Source organism: Tubulanus polymorphus, chromosome 12, assembly GCF_964204645.1.
Source record: "Tubulanus polymorphus chromosome 12, tnTubPoly1.2, whole genome shotgun sequence".
In the NCBI taxonomy this organism is placed as follows: Eukaryota; Metazoa; Nemertea; class Palaeonemertea; order Tubulaniformes; family Tubulanidae; genus Tubulanus; species Tubulanus polymorphus.
The window spans coordinates 3,499,982-3,517,500 of NC_134036.1; the positions used below are offsets into that span (position 1 = coordinate 3,499,982).

Sequence of the window (17,519 nt, forward strand, 5' to 3'; positions counted from 1 at the left end):
TACCCACAGGTATCGCGACAGATGCATTAGAGAAAAAAAACGATGGGAGATATCGAGAACTGCTGCTGCTGCTGCTGCTGCTGCTGCGGGAAAGACAACATCATCATCATCATCCTTGCAGTCCTCTCGCCGACGACGACGAGGACGATACCGTGTGTGTTATCGCTGCAAAACACTACGCAGCTGCTCCGGTTACCATGGTAACACAGCAGATGTTTGCCCTCATTCCGCGGCGGTGGTGGAGGCATGATTTAATCTGTGAAGAAACGTTTCAACCATCGACACCGACACTGCCTGCTACCACTCAATACTAAAACTCTTATTAGTAGATCAGCGCTGCAAGTCCGGTCACTTGTTGGATATCTCCTTCAAGCTTTTATAGCCCGGTCCATGTCGCGGTTCCTAAGGATCAAGCTACCTAAAATTCTCCAGACCCTCGACCAATTTTCCCTGACTATATCAGAAGATATCCGCAATGAAGGCCGTTTTTTATCAAGAGGTTACTCGCGCCACCCTCGTCAGCATGAACTACTCGACATAAAAAAAACCTAAATTCCCTAATTTCCCCTCGCGAAAAATGAATCAGGAATCTTCAACTAAATTTCACTGGTCTGTAACCACACGGATATCGAAAAGACATTTCGATCGGTTTCAAAATATCACTTAAAGATTCTACTCATTGAGTAAACAGTGAAAAGCCGGTCGTCTTGAGATGTTAGTAACCCAGGAATCTATCATTCGTCCCACGCAATCTCGACCAGACCGATGATCGCCCTCACACGCGCCGGAGGGGATCAGCTCGGACGGTTCCGAGATAACACACACACGCGCGCACCGAGAATGAAAGGGGTCAATTCTAGTCGCGGTGGTCGATGACGAAGCCTCGAGGCTCGCTACACAATGTGACAAGATCACACACACACTCACGCTCAAAAGCTAGCGATTAATTACCGACACCTACGAACCCTTCTTAATTCGACTATTAATTACCGGGCAGTACGACGACCGCAGCGACGACGGGTTGGTACGAGCGGGGAATACGCGAGCCGTTAGATAACGACGCCGGTATCTTTTATCAAACATACCAGCCGCGAGGCGCCCCCGTGCCTCGATTTCACCGAGATCAATGTTCCATTAACGTCTTCGCCCGACCTTATCAACATCTTACGACGATCACGTTTTAACAATTTCGATTTGAGTTGCGTAACGACGAATCAGAGTATCTCTTTACTATAGACACACGTGTGAGAATTGATCGTCGCATCCATTATTCATTAAAATCGATGTTAAAAATATCGAATGCGAAGTAACAACTTGATGAAACTATGAGATTACGGCAGATATCGCTGGCTGGCACTGTTTAGTGGTAGTGCCTCCTTATGCTTACTACTGGTACCCGCATCAGGGGCGGATCTGGAGGCACTTAAGAGACTTTTGCGAGTCCATCTAATTTTTGAGTGCCCTTGGTTCTTCATATTTTCAACAAAGATAACATATGCATTTCAGTGCGCCAGAGTACGCTGAATATCGCCTTTTTTTTACATCAAAGTGCTTTGGAAAGATTTGAACGAGTCCTTCGAAATTGGCCTCTGGATCCCGTCCCTGCACATTTTACTTATTTGTTATCGTGTAAACTGCTGTTATTGGATCTTGTAACCACGATTGCTCATTCGCGCTCGACTAGTAGTCACTGGTGGTACCGTTAAGTACTCAGCAGTAACTACTCATAAGTATTGGTAGTACTCCTCACTAGTACCGTTAGGTAACCCCTGCTACTCAAGGGTAAATTGTGGTAATCAATGGCACTCATTGGAACTGGTTTCCCGATACCATTGTTAACCCACTAAGGTCCTCCTGCAGGGTGCCTACAGATCAGTCATTCCTTAGGAGTTTTCAAAGGAGAAAATTGCAAATTTCTAGGAAGCGTCCGCATTCATATCCCTATGACAGTAGACTCCTCCTAAATCGGTACTGTTCATCTCAGTTAACCGTTAATCGGTTTTCTGATAACATTTCGTAACCGTTAATCTACTGGTGGTACTGTTGAGTAACCCATGTTAGACTCACTGGTACTCATTGGAAGCCGGTGATAATCGGGTGTTTACGTAATTAACTTCACCTCGAAACCGATCGCCAGAATGTTGTCTCCGGCGTCGTCGTGTTGACTATTAGACGGACGATGAGTTGACAGAACGAGACGTCGTCGACGTCGACGACGAGCGTGCCGAGATAATTTCCCCCTCATCCAGTAATTCGATAAGTGCCGCAATTTCCGTATAAATCGTCATCCATCCGCCGTCCGTCCGTTCACACGTCGCCGTTGTCGACGACGGCCGCGCGCGATGACAGACGCGCATTGTTGAGCTGTCCGCTGCTATCGCCGTGACGACGAATTCTCCGCGTCTAACGCGATTGGCTCAATATCGCGCGCGCCGACGTTTTTCGCGGCCGATTCGCGATTTAAGTTTTTCGTCCGCGGTCAGTTCAGCGACGAACTGAGAAAACGAACTTTCTCGCTGATCAAGTCAATTACGTTTAAGAATTGCTTCGGGATGTTCTGAGTTCATCACGTACTCGACAAAACATCTAACGAACACTTAAATATATTATAGAAATATCGCTCATTCTGAGAAGGATTGATGGACTAAGTGGCGTCTCTTGCAGGGATTTGAAGCTGATGACATCGTGAGACTCTGCCACGTTCCTCCCTCGCAGGAATTGTACCTGATGGCATCGCCAGACTCTGCCATGTTCCTCCATCGCAGGAATTGTACCTGATGGCATCGTGAGACTCTGCCATGTTCCTCCCTCGCAGGAATTGAACTTGATGGCATCGCCAGACTCTGCCATGTTCCTCCATCGCAGGAATTGTACCTGATGGCATCGTGAGACTCTGCCATGTTCCTCCATCGCAGGAATTTTACCTGATGGCATCATGAGACTCTGCCATGTTCCTCCATCGCAGGAATTGTACCTGATGACATCGCAAGACTCTGCCACCTTCTTCTTTCACAGGGATTCGTACCTGATGGCACCGAGAGACTCTGCAATGGTACCTATCCCTACACTAGCATTGTAATGCATAGTGGACGAGCCCCTGCTTTCGGGAATGACCAAACTAGGGTTCCGGCTTCAGATTTAGCGCATATTCTTCAAATCAGGTTTTGTCTATAGCTGCCGGGCGCGTATACATACAGAAAATACCATCCTTGCATTACGCGTATTTCATAAACGAAATGTACCATTAAAAACCAGAAAATACCGACGGAAAAACAGAAATAAGTCATATAAGTCATCATACGTCTATTGATGCATTATAGAAGAAGAAATTGCCATCATCATCGTCGCCATCATCGTTCTCATCATCGAAAACGATTTCGTCGAGAAGTTCGCGTTCACAGGTAAGCTTCTTATAACCCTCATATACACTCATATCCAAAAAACTGTCGTAAGCCGCTTACTCATAATACAGGGTGATCCAAAAGCAATCAACTGCCAATTAACCGACAATCCGATTGGTTCCCGAGCGACGACGAGCGCGCAAAACTCATCTCTATCTCACCTCGACGATTCTTAACTACTTCGTTTATTTCTTTCTCTTCGCCAACTCGCGCACGGTGGTCATTCCTCCCCAACTGTTCCCCGACTGAACGCAGTTTTCCCTGCCTCGATCTGCTAAGAATCCGATCAATTCACCGTCAAGACTTAAAAACTGCTCGATCATACAATAATGGAAACAAATAAAAAAAGTTTTTCCGATTTTTCGTGAAATTCATCAGATTTCCATCGAACGTACATCACTTCCGCTCGCTCCAAAACGGAGTCAAATCTGTCGAGTTAGAAAGATGCTTCGGTGAAAATTGAATCACCAGCGTCGCAGAGGATGACACAAACCCAAGTCGAGACACAACGCGATCAGATATTATTACTCACTCATAACAAACGATACTTCATCGACATCGACATCGTCATCGGTCGAACGACGCGAAATATATTTTCATCGTCGTTTTATCGCGATATCTCTTTCTAACAATACCGCCGAGACCGATACTAGGGACTACATCGTAAAAATCGACGCGGGGACGACCGGTTCCAGTCGCCGTCCGACCGGCCGTCGTACCCGTTTCTAGTCGGATAATGGTCGTTATGAGACGACGAATAACCGATTCGACCGGTCCCCGGAGAGGAATTCGGCGAGACGTCGTGATTTCGAGGCTCGCGCGCGCTCGCGTTATGTAACGATCCGTTCCGATTATAGATTACGACAGCGATCTTTAAGGCTCGTAAAATCTCACGCAAAACGCGAATGATCCCGTCATTGTTGAGACAAGTTGCACAATCGAAGATAAGAAATAAGACCGGTATCTAAGCCCGGATTTGATTCTTAAGCTATCTAACGTCATGATTCAAGGGAGAGGGGTAAAAGAGGGCCTGGTGTCAGCGTGGTTTTTAAAAGGCTTCTCTTACCAGATATCTTCAATTCAAGGTTAATATAGGGTTTGGTCCTTGATTGATTAGCCGCGATCGCGCTAGCACTTTTGCCCCGTGCCAAAAATGGCCCGAAACAACTGTTCACGCGGGAACAAAGAGCAATTGGCCCGACCAAAAACGTCGGACCAGGCCCGAGACAAATTATCGCGTGTGAATTGCAACTGGTTCGGGAAGTGACTTACTTAGCTTTGTTTAAGCATTGTTTAGTATCAAGTGAGTGGTTAACGTTTGAACGCGCTGTCAAAATTAGGCAGGGCCAATTTTACTTGGGCTTGATCAGTGCCAATTCGGTCAAGGCAAAATAGTCTCCATGTGATCGCGGCTATAGTGAAGGAATCCGCTAATAATGCCCGCAGTGGCGCTCAAAGCGAGAAAAGATTTTCACCATTTTCAATTAATCTCAAACCGATTGAAAGTGATGAAAGCGATGAATCGTCATACCCCAGTTGAGACGAGGCATCACTCGCGATCGCGTCTTATGAAATTATACGACCGTTTCGCGTAAGACACCGGGCGATAAAACATCCGTTGTCGCAGATGTCCTGCGGCCCCGGTTTACAGCTCGGTAATCACCTAAAATACAAACTCGCTACTTGCCACGGCGATCGTAAAAACGCAAACGCGCTACTTGCCGCGTCGTAAAGCGACGAAATAAAAGTTAACGACCGATCGCGCTCGCCGCGTAACGTCGCGCTCGGGCGTCTTCCCCTCGCTCGGAGGACTGGCGGTGTTACGGGTATCTCCTCGTTCGGTGTTTAATATCTAACACGCCGGCGCGATAAACCGCGCCGCGCGGAGTGTATCGGTATGCGTAACGGGTACACGGCAAACTGAGATGCAGAGGATGCGCTTCATTTGACGCAAAATGAAGAATTAGAAAATAAACAGATCAGGGTGGCGCCACTTTCCGCCCAATTACAAATGCCCGGAGTCTTTCCTGATTTGTCCATGCTTTTACGCAATTAACCCTCTGGTTTAAAATGTTACAATTTATTTATTCATTTTTCATCGAGTTAGCATTATCTAAACAACCTAAGTTTTCCAGGTCTTTGGTGAAATTCCTGGGTTTTCTAGGTTTTTCTGTTTACCCGAGTTTTTCAGGTTTTCCAGGTATCGGCAGCCATCCTGAATATTGAAATGTCTAATATCTGGTGTTTGTAGTCCATTTTCAATTAAACATGTCTCAGGTGAAACTCTGAACACATGTGAAGTGTGGACGATCAGTTTTTGAAAGCGCGCTGATCAAACGTCTAGTGTCTGGTATATGTGGTTCGTATAAAATGTCAGGTGAAGACTCAACGATCAAAAAAAAGAAGTTGGTAAGAATGGCGATCAAGTATTGAATGTCAGAAGGACAGCAGCAGCAGCGGCAGGATTGTGATCCCGGTCGTCGGTATAAAGAAGCCGTACCTCGCTCGCTCGCACGAGGAGAAGGTATTTAGTCGAACGCAGCCTGTAGTCACTCGGTTCAGCTCCCCCAGTGATAACACGTCAACTACAGATGACGAAGAATTATCGATCAGGTCGACAGCGAGCGAGCGAGCGCTGAGAGAGAGAGAGACCCACTGAGACTCTAAACGACTAATTTCTATAGCAATTATCAGACGCTTTATAATAGCAAATAGCCATTTACGGAACGCCGCGTCGCAATCGTGTAATACTGTATAACACACCGGTCTCTCTCTATCTATATCTCTTCTGAAGCTGCGGCCGTTTTGATAAAGGTGTGCCGTATCTCCGTTGGAGGAGAGAATATCAATTTAGTTCGCGAGACGACGACGACGACGCCGAGATATCATATTAAACGTTTACTATCTCGAGTTCGCCGTGATTGAGTTTTTATCAAGAGAGTGACGCGGTGGAAATTTATTTCAGCGGTCCGCGCCGACGTTTAAGTGGCTACGTTTTTAACGGAAGTTTTTTTTTCAGGGCGGTCACTTTTATTTGACCCACTTCCGCCCCCCCCCCCCCGACTATTCCCCGACATGCACACGTTGTTTTCCCTGACTTCTGACTGCTAAGAATCCGATCAATTAACGCAGTGAAATACTTAAGACGCTGAAACTGTTTGATTTTATGCACAATCTAGCAATATCAACACATTTCCCTATGACTTATTTTTGGCATTATTTCAAAGAAAAATCCCTGAAATTCCCCAACTTTTTTAAAGAATAGAGTATTCCCCGACTTTCCCGTGATCTTCATTTAAGTGACCACCCTGTATTGGGAAGATATTTCTTTAAGCCGCACAATCGAGAACATAGTTTTGGCAGGTCCATTTCATAGGAACTGGACACTTCAATTTTCTTTAGGTCGGAGGTCTCTTTCCCTCATAAGTGGGAACTGTTGAATAAGATGAAATTGTCACTGCCACCAGGATTTGACCTTTTAGTTGAAATATCTTTGAATTAACAACATCGCCCATTGTCGCATTCCTAGACAACGGATTTCATCGAAGAAAAAAAAAAAAACAACATCGCGCCTTCGGAGAAAATTCGTAAAACGAACTGCCGATAATTACGGGGTTTTGACGAGTGAACGGTCTATCAACAATTATCGCCGTATCCGATTTCGGTCGACAAAGAATTCATCGGCGATTTACTCAAAACTCGTTATTATCATTCCATTAGCGGTGTCTCCTCCCTAACGACCTTACCATCTCCTATTTCAGTCGTCCCCGGCCGATCGTCACCTAGATCGCCTTCTACAGATCAGTCATTCATATCTGATACGAGGAGTTGTCAAAAAGTTTTAAAGGAGAAATTTCAAGCTTCGAGGAAATGTCTGCATCACTTTTATATCCCAACTACAATAGGCTCCTAAATCGGTACTGTTTATATCGGTAAACTATTTATTGTTTTTAAGCAGATATTGATCTTTAACACTACCTAAACTCAATTGCTAATTCAGTAACCGCCTAATCGGGCAAAAACAAATCCTGGTCCCAACTGTTAGGCAATATAGGTGTAGTCTGATGAACAACTTCAGTATCTAATTGCCTATTTCTCAAAATCGAAGGAGTTCTTTTGAAGAAGTTTCCGACATTTTGTTCGAATCGAAGGAGTTTCTACGGAATCAAGGAGACGTAGGGACCTTACCCATCTCCTCTACTCTCCATTACGCTGTCTCTGATCTTAGTTTATACGTTGCCACGCCGTCCTTAGCCGTTGGAAATCCTTCCAAGCGCCACGACGACGACGACGACGACCCGCGATAGTACAATAAGTTGTTTAAGTACGAAAAGAAAATGAGCCACTCGAAATATTTCCGAGAATTGAAATTCGTCGTCGTCGACGTTAAGCATTTCGAATGGCTACCCACCCGAATCGCCACAGGTACGCGTTTCAAGAGGCCTTTTCTTCGGCTAAAACGCTTTATCTATACATTAATGAATAATACTAGTATTATCAATTACGAATTAATCTTCGAGACGAGAATGAAGTTTTTCAATTTTGAAGGCGAGAAAATCTTCAACGGTCGAACGAATTTCGGACAATCGCTCCGTGAACTACACAACTTCAAACCGGATCAACCGCAATAATTAGTGAAATACTTTTCACGAGCGTTTATCTGAACTCGTAATTATATTGATTTCAGGTCGGGACAAGTTTTCACGCGCCGATTAAGGAATACACTACTGATGCTCCAAAATATCGGACTCGAGCGGAGTCTACTACTGCAGCATCCAACTAAGATATCGCTTTCAAATCAGAAGATCTGACTCGAGCGGAGGTCTCTGTCCCATACAACTCAGATATCACTCTCAGGTCAAAAGATCCGACTTGAGCGGTATCATCCAACTCTGATATCGCTCTCAAGTAAAAAGATCAGACTTGACCGGAGTCTACTGCATCATCCTACTCCGAAGCACATGACCCAAAAACCTCCATATACCATGAATCATCAAATAGTTCATCGATTCGGGCGTTTTCATGGATAATAACAACTTTTTTCAAATCTGCCGGCGAAAAACTGAATACACTTCCTTGTATAGCAGAGGTTTTTTTTTTCGAGAATGACTAATCAAAATGGCCGAGACGTATACCGGGTGTTATACGTACGTGTGTATGTGTGTATGTACGGGGTACATACGAGTACGAAACATACTCAGCATCAGTCAAAACAGCGGCGCGCGCGCGCTAGAGATCAAACAATACCCGTCCTCCGATGACTACCCGCACTATTGAGAGGACTCGTCGGCGATGATGGGGATATGAATGGGCCTGACCCGGTTTCTGCGGGCTGCACGCGTACACGTGCTCGATTGAATAGAGAGAATGAGAGAGACAGAGACGACGGAGAGACTCTGAATACAATACAATACAAACCCGCGTACAGGAGACCCGAGAGAAACCGAGCGCGCCCCGTAAACAATACAATTAACCGTGCTCTCGTGCATGCCCTATACGCCGACGTTTATATATATATGTGTACATACAACACTTCATCAGAAATGACTTCATCGTTCGAATACAGTCGTCTGAAATGAAGACGTCACTTCTATGCCTGAGATACGGCAGAACTCGCCCGGATTCTTTCGAGAATTAAGTAAAATCGGGAATTGTGAATGATAGCTTGTACACGGTTCCAGGTTAAACGGACCGAATATTTCATCCGAAATTGAGTGAAAATCCGGATTTTAAAATTCGAATTAAGCGTTTTCCGTAGGGCGCATGAAACTCTGAAAACCTCAATAGTACTTAGGTTTTCGTCGTGGCCACTTTTTGGAATCGGAAATTTTACCAGGTATACCCTCATGCATGCGCAAACCTTGTCATCAACGCCTATCTAGAGGAAAACGCACGGCTTCCGCTCTCTAGGGGCCTTGAAAAATAAGCTACCTTTCCCGAGTAGGTTTTTGAATTGAACTTTCAAATTACTTAGTCGCACCCGATACGGGGTAAAAAGCGTACAAGTCTTCCTGGTTGAATGAAATGTCTGTCGCGTGAGCGCTCAGACTCTCAGAATTACGCAATAAACCTTATAGAACCTTATCGAGATTGGACCAGGATGTACTCGGCGAGTTCCAGGAAGTTTTCTCCGATCGGTATCGCTGATACCATGTTCGACGATGAAGAAGTCGTCTGACGAGACGAGAACAATAACCGGCTAGAAACTCGAACGATTACGAGATGCTAATCGTCCTTTTTGGTCTGGGCACTTTCCGAAAAGTCATAGCTACACTTAGCAAGGTTCTTGAGAGTTTCGCAATTTCATTTTCCCAACCTTTTCCATATCCAGTCCGCACCCCTGAATTACCTATCACCAACCTAGAACAGGCGATGTAGGCCCAATCAAAATCAATAGTGCCAATTATCAATACCATCAACAACGTGATTTCTGATTCTCCATACCTTTTCCATAGGTCTAGTAAAAAAGAAACAATTTTCAAGGAAAAAATCCCATCTCCCAAAGCTTTACATGACCAGTAAGAACCCTGACTTAAAGTGTTCTTGCTAATGGCGAGCTTTGATCCACTTATAAAGCCAATTGGTAAAGATAGGGCTTCGGCCGAACATACATAGGCCTGTCTATAGAGCTTCGCCTTGGACATATTGTACATTGTGAACTATTATTGACATAATAAGGCTTCCAAGTGTTTATTCCGGAAACTAAGTATTTACTATCGGTGTAGATATATTACATGCTACTACTTGAGATGACTATTAAACTATTGTTTACGCAGATGACCAGGAAAACACCGCAACAGGAAGAGGAAATAGGTGATTTGTGACCGGAGATCGAAAAGGTAAATAAGGTCAACGAGGCGATAACACAGGCCCCGAAGTAGCATCATTTGAAATAGCGCTATTGTCACTGGAAAACCTATCAACAATGGAAACGAGTTATTGCTTAATAGTCTATAACACCCGGGGATCTTCTGTGGACGTTTAAACTTCATGAAATATTTCGACCTACCTTTATAATGATATAAGTTATCCATATTTGTCGGACCATTTTTACCAGGAACAGCGTTGTACATCTGTAGATAATAGAGAATAAAGTATTAGATGTGAAACCATCGAAAAACAGGCACCAGTTGCACAGTTGTGAGTTAAGAGTTAACATCGGTTCATTTTCAACGAGTTGAATCAAATGTTAACTCACAACTGCGGGACTGGGCCCAGATGATTGTATTCAGATAGTGGACGGTGTACAGGTAAGTCGTTTAGCTCATGGCTAAGTCATCAAGTTAACAGGCTGGTAAGGAGACAATAGGTAAGTCAGTAAGCTCATAGACTGGTAAGTCCAGAGTTCACACGTTCAACTCAATAAAGAGTTTTGTCATGAGTTTGATGGTAAACCACATTTTCTCAATGGTAAGTAGGGAGTCCACATGTTTAGTGAAAATGTTTCCAGGTATATTAACGTTTATCGGTAAGTCATGACTTTAAAGGTAAGTCATTAAGCTCACACCGGTGCTCATTGAGTTCACGAGTTTAGTAAATCAAGTTTTCAGTAACGTCAATATTTACAGGTAGGTCACGAGTCTGGAGGCGAATCAGCGAGGAGTTCGTAGAAGTCACCACGAAAGCCGAAACCTCGCCGCATCAATCTTACGTAAATAACGACGGTATAATTGTAACCGATAGCGACGACTACAATGCGCCGCACTCGTCAACAAAAGAGACGCGATCGGTCCTCAATCATCGGTGGTGCGTCCCGTCCCGGGTGGTTTATTACGGGTAGAACCCGGTCGTGTTCGCGTTAAATGTCCGCTAATTAACCGACGAACGCTTGCGTCTTAAACGATTATTAACAACGACTCTCGAATGGCAAGAGTTAATCACCAGCGGTAACGGAGACAACAATGAAAGTCGTTACGACGACGACGACGAATTCCACGACGAACCGCACGTGATCCTCGGAGAATTCCTTTTCCAGGAGAAAAAGTCCTAAAATACCTCATTTCTCAGGGTCAGCTTTAAAGCTCAGCTGAAAATTTTTCCAGATGAGCTTTTAAGATGACCCGGTCGGCCGCCTATCTACCCTATACATCAAATCATGATCAAGCTAACAATAACAGACCCGGCAGTTATAGAAATGAACTGATTGAAAATTTTGATGCAGTTTACAAAATGACCCGGCCGATTAGGAGAAACAAGGAATAATTTTTTCTTAGCCGAATTTCAAAATCTTTTACTTTTTATAGAGTAACCACAAGGAATCCAACTCTATTTACACAGTCAAATACGCAAACTGCCCGACTTTTCCCGAAGCCTTGCTCTAAAACCGGTTATATCCTGGGCCCAGTTGTACAGTCGTGACTTAAGTCCGAAAGTCGTCTTAAATCTTAAGACTGGTCCTAAGTTGTTAGATTGGCTATAGAACTAAGTTGGTCTTAGACTGGTCTTAAGTCTAAGCCACGACTATGCAACCGGCCCCTGGACATAACCTAGAACTTTTAAGCCAACTCGAGCCGCAGCCTTTTTTAAAGAACTATCGAATGAACACATCCATAACATTGACGCACGCGCGCGCTTGCACCCATACATACACTGCCGATCAAATATGTTAGGATGATATTTAGGTCACGAATCTCGCTCGGTCTATCGAGTTGCAATCAATCATTATTATCGTAATAAATATGCGACCCTGGGTTTTGGGTATTTGATGACCGCGGCACGATACGAACACCCTGTAACCAACCAACACTTCGGGCAGATCGATACAACGAATTGTCACCCCACGTTGTCGTGAGGAAAATTACTTCAGATAACAGAGTAGACCTGGAAGACTTGAAAATTTGTATGAGCACTTAATTTGAGAAGGGCAGATTTGAAAATGCCATAGCCACAAGGGTGGACATAGGTGGGGTATCCAGTACCCTAGAACAGAATATTTAGGACAAAGACTGAGGGGTGTTTCTGGCTCTTATCTGGGCCTATTTGGATTTCGTATTTTGGAGATTGTCTAGTTGCAAAAAGCAATTCCTGAATTCCCTAAGTGTACTGCCTGTATCCTCGAAGTCTGATTCCCAGGGTTGCAACGGGACCACTATTTCTAAATGTAGGCGAATTTGAGGGGCTTTGAAGGTAATTGGAGAAATTTGAGAACTATGAGCTTCCAGTAACCGTTTCTAAACTGCTGGATGGATAGATACAAGGACTAACCTAGGATTGTTTGAAGGGGTGGACCCTAGAATTGAATTGGAAATAGGCAGACATATCAAGCAGATGCCGCAGATCATCATGGGGGGGGGGGGTCATACCCCTATCCCCTATTCTCTGAGTCCGATACCTGTATCATGTAAGTCAGATACCCCTATTCGCTAAACTTGATACCTGTATCCGGTATTTTCAATAGCCCGCGTATTGTCTGATCGCATGTTCAAGCTCATTTACAGTCCGATGTTTAAGTACACTAGTACAGACTTACGGTCGTCGTCGTAATCGTCTTTTGAAGCACGCCATTAAGTCACTATCGGTGACACCGAGTTTCCTGAAATTACGCGACGACGTACGTACGTCTCGTACGACAATAAAATCATCGCTGCGCCGTGTTCACGAATTATTTATCACATGATTGTCACTCTCTTTCGACTATGATTGCCTGGTGTCATCAGCGTGCCGACAATAACCTCCTTGAATCAGGTGTGTTCATATAGATATAGATATCTTACCGATCAAAGAATCCAAATCTACCCCACGTGTCCCTGATTCTCAAAATTCCCTAATTGAATCATAAGATATCCGCAGTGGGGGTTGTTTCTTATTTCGATAATCAAGAGGTTCCCTCCCTGTGCCACTCGTCACCACCAAGATTGAGCGAGACCCCAAAAATTTCGAATTCATAAGTTATCCTCAGTGAGGGCCGTTTCTTATCGGGCAGTTCCTTGTGTCACTCGGGGACCGGTCACACTACACTCACCTGTCCGAGATTATTACGGGAATCGGTGAAATCTGATTTTGGTCCTCCACCGATCACAGCGGCCATCTGGAGAAAAAAGAAAACAGAAACTGAAACATTTCAAAAATATCGCAACGAACGGCAGCCTGTCTTCTTTACCAACACCAGGGGCAGCAGTCGCTCAATAGTTGTTTCAACAAAACCGGCGGATAGTAGACGCGATGAACTTTTTTATAGTCACTTTGTCAACTATCCACAGGTTTAACTCTAACCAACAGGCCGCTGACATCAGACAGTTTATCAGCGAGCTTTCAAAGAGGACCTCGCACTGTGAGGACGACGAGAGTCTGTGTAGGATACCGATTGATACACCTGCGTACGTACAGACAACGCGAACACTTACCGCGCTGAAATCGAGGAGGTCACTGAGCTCTTTGTCGGTTGCTACATTCATTATTTCACCACCCCCAGCAACCCTGAAAATACAGATAAAATACGAGAATATAACGCATAAGTAATCATGAACGCACACGACAATATCAAAGTAATTAACAAAATGGCCGTTATCTTATTCGCGTAAGTACATGCATAGTTAACATTTATCCGCAGGGCTATTAGAAGTAACCTATCTATTAATATTTAAACAACGCACACAGGCGTATATATACACCTAGCCTACGTAGCAAGACGGCTCGCCGGAGCCAACGAGCGAGCGATCCATCATCGAGAGGATAGAGAAGAAAGAGATAGATGGTCGCTCGGAGGCGGAGCGCGCGCGCGCGAGTATCGTTTTAACGCGGCGGCCATGTTTTTGTTTCTCGTGCTCGAAATAAACAGCGACTCCACACCCCCTAAAGCTGTAACGTTGAATGAAGTGATCTATATACATCGCACGCACATACACGCACAGCACTGATTCATATACTCATATACTATATCGCAGTGGTGGTGGTACCTGAAGCGCTCTCAGGGGCCGGTTACTCGTAAAACCAGTCCGCGCGCATCATCTCGCGTTTCTACTATTAGATAACTATTGCGAACGAAAATCTACTTTAAATTTCTAAACAGATCGGATCCCATATTTTCTCGAAAGAAAAAGAATCTTAGTTGCTCCTCGAAAAATTAGCTATTAAAAATTGCGGAATTCTTTAAGAGAATTAGAATAGATGAGTTAACTGGATGAGTTTACTCATCGCGCATTTCGATATCATTATGAATAAATACACCGGTACATTATAGGTGAGTTATAATACGTGGAATTTAAAAGGTTGGCATCGGATGAGTTGAGTTTACAGTCTGTATAAATGTCGTAATCATGTTGTAGGCAGGCGGGTTCCGCGCATGAAACTTAAGTCCGCGGTCTTAAAGTCTTAGGACCGGTCTTAAACGAGTAATAGCTCGTCGATATATAATTAAGATTGACCGCGGAACATGAGTTTACCGACGCGGTATGTACGGATACCTATACAGGATGACGACTTTTAAACAATATAAGCGCGCACAGATGCCGACGACGACTTTGTCGCCAAGATTTTCCCTCCAAGCCGCATCGAGAATAACGTCGAATAGGACGCGCTGTGCGTTGAATGCAAGCGGCGCTTAATCGATCGCGCCTGGCGACTGCTGTTACTCGGTATCGAGATTTCCGTGGGAATTTACCGATCGGCCCGCAGCTGACGAACAACGCACGACGACGACGATATATACCATCCTTATCCTTCAGCGCCCGTTGCCGTCGTCCTCGTCGCACGATACAAACATGGCTGCCTTCATAACGTACACTATGACATCATCGAATTCAAGGGCTAATGTAGACACTTCATACAAGATGGATTAAACAGAGTGAGCGCTGTTATTGGACTCGCTTTTCCCCAACTATTCCCTGACACGCACACGTTTTCCCTGAACTATGTTACAACAGTTCATGAGAAATCCCTGACTTTTTCAATGAAAAGAAAGTTCCCAGAGATTTTTAGGTAAGCGGTGCCACCCTGTTAATGGCACTTCCCGGATGAGATGGCCACCATCCCCCGTGACACCATTTTCGCAAGAAGACTACCTCCTTAACATCCTCCTTTCATAGCTGTGTTCCATAGATCAAATCTCTGGCAGGCAGTTTGATGATGTCATTAGGGGATCTGGGAGGCGGCCATCTTTTATAGAATGGTTGGGATCAGGAGACACGGGTGGTATCCTCGGAAAATCTAAACAAAACTGTAAAAACTACGAACTGATTATCTACAAGTATAGATGGCGACACCGGCGAGGTCAATGCCCCTATCGCCGAAAGGTTCCCTAAAGCGCAGACCCAAACCCGATATATCGATGATTGAAAATAAACAAGAAAAAAAACCTCAGGGAATTTAACTTTACTGGCGACATCACCGAGAGAATGATTATCGATAAAAGAATAGCATCGAAATATAATTCATCATCATCATCATCGTCGTCGTCATCATCATCATCATCGCAATTTCTTGGCGGTTGATTTTTCGTAAAAGAACTCGATGAACACATGTTCGATTCCCACACACACACATATCTGCTACTGAATATCATCGGCTACGAAAAACATTACGTCGAAGATGACATTCAACTTGTTTTGATGTCCGCCCACCCTCCTTCCTCGACGGCATTAGGAGACTCGACCTCGTAAGATTTCGACCTTGGTGGCGCTGTAGTAAAACTCTTACACATTCCTCCCCCATTGGCTTTGAACCTGATGGCATCGCGAGACCCTGCCAAGTTCTTCCCTAGCAGGGATTTAAGCCTGATGGCATCATGAGACCCTGCCAAGTTCTTCCCTAGCAGGGATTCAAACCTCATGGCATCCTGAGACCCTGCCAAGTTCTTCCCTAGCAGGGATTCAAACCTCATGTAGCAGGGATTTAAGCCTGATGGCAATGCCAGACTCGACCTTAAAAGATTTTGCCTCCTTGGTGGCGATCACAAGATCCAACGACGTTCCTCCATCGCGGAGATTTGAACCTGATACGACCCTATGAAATCCCCCACCTTATTCAGGACTAGCCGCATACACTATGAGAATGAGAGGCTACAGGAAATATGACAAAAGGAACAGTAAATGCAACTAGCGAACTGTCAACAACAACATCTGTACGTGACACATCAATTGGGCAGCGAATTACGCGATGGACACTGTAGAGAATGGATAGGCATGGTCAAACTACGCACACCAAAACTAAGCTAGAATTTGGATTGCATAGAGATGACTCCGGGACAACATATGAAGTTGACCGACACTACCTACAATACTTCCACATCCAGTCCAGGTCTTTCACTTCCTAATAGATAACTAACTACCAAATAGATTTTTCACTGATCAATTTACTCTTGAAGGGATGGTCACGATAGCCCGCAATGAACAATAACCAATGCCCCGATAGGTGGTGCCAAGCGGACTAGGCAGGTCAGTGAATTGTATATTTCATCACCTATATCTCAAGAAACTTAGTAGTTACGAACGAAGACACCATGCACCGCGGCCTATACCGACGAGTAGTAGTATATGGAGTTCGCGTAGAATTCGCGAGGAATCGTCGAATAATTCAATAAATCCGAGGAATCCATTTCGACAACATATAAAACAAGCATATCTGCCGGCTAATCGCGATATCATAATATTACCGCAACGCATACCTTCACCAGGGGGAGAGAACCTACATTAACTACCGCTACATTACCAGTCGCTTCGGTACGATATACACTCGATACTCGAGCCCGGTCTACAGCAACATGCTGCAGGCTTATATAGACCGCGTCTTACATGGATGGATATATGGATGACCTTATGTAGACTGACCATTAGCAAACTCAGCACCTTAATCAGGACGGGCATTTTTGTGACTCGCTTTTTCCCCAGTTTTTCCCCGACTATTACCTTGCTTACCCTGACTTGATCCGCTAAGGATCGGATCAATTAACACAGTCAAATATGTAAGACACTTGATTAAAAGCGCGATCTAGCAATCTCAACACATTTCCCTGATCTTATTTTTTAGCTCCGATTTCGACTTCTTTACAAAATTCTTTGGCTCGTGTATGAAAAAAGCAAATTTCCCGACTTGACCCCCCCCCCTGATATCCAGGTAAGCGCCCGCTGATTGTGTCGAGAAAAACCTATACGAACGAATCCAAAATCAATCACACGAGTTACC

The 17,519-nt window shown here is 44.6% G+C and overlaps 1 protein-coding gene across 1 annotated transcript in view; it reads right to left on the reverse strand.

Moving 5' to 3' along the window:
• The window catches only part of LOC141913896 (transcription factor 12-like), a 78,160-nt gene that overhangs the window by 53,738 nt on the left and 6,903 nt on the right, over window positions 1–17,519 (reverse strand). Inside the window, exons 2-4 of the mRNA XM_074805083.1 lie at window positions 13,745–13,817; window positions 13,363–13,428; window positions 10,411–10,474 (exon numbers count right to left, since the gene is read on the reverse strand). Coding sequence (XP_074661184.1) covers window positions 10,411–10,474; window positions 13,363–13,428; window positions 13,745–13,795 — 181 coding nt within the window. The 5' untranslated portion in view covers window positions 13,796–13,817. The remainder of the gene's footprint in view (window positions 1–10,410; window positions 10,475–13,362; window positions 13,429–13,744; window positions 13,818–17,519) is intronic.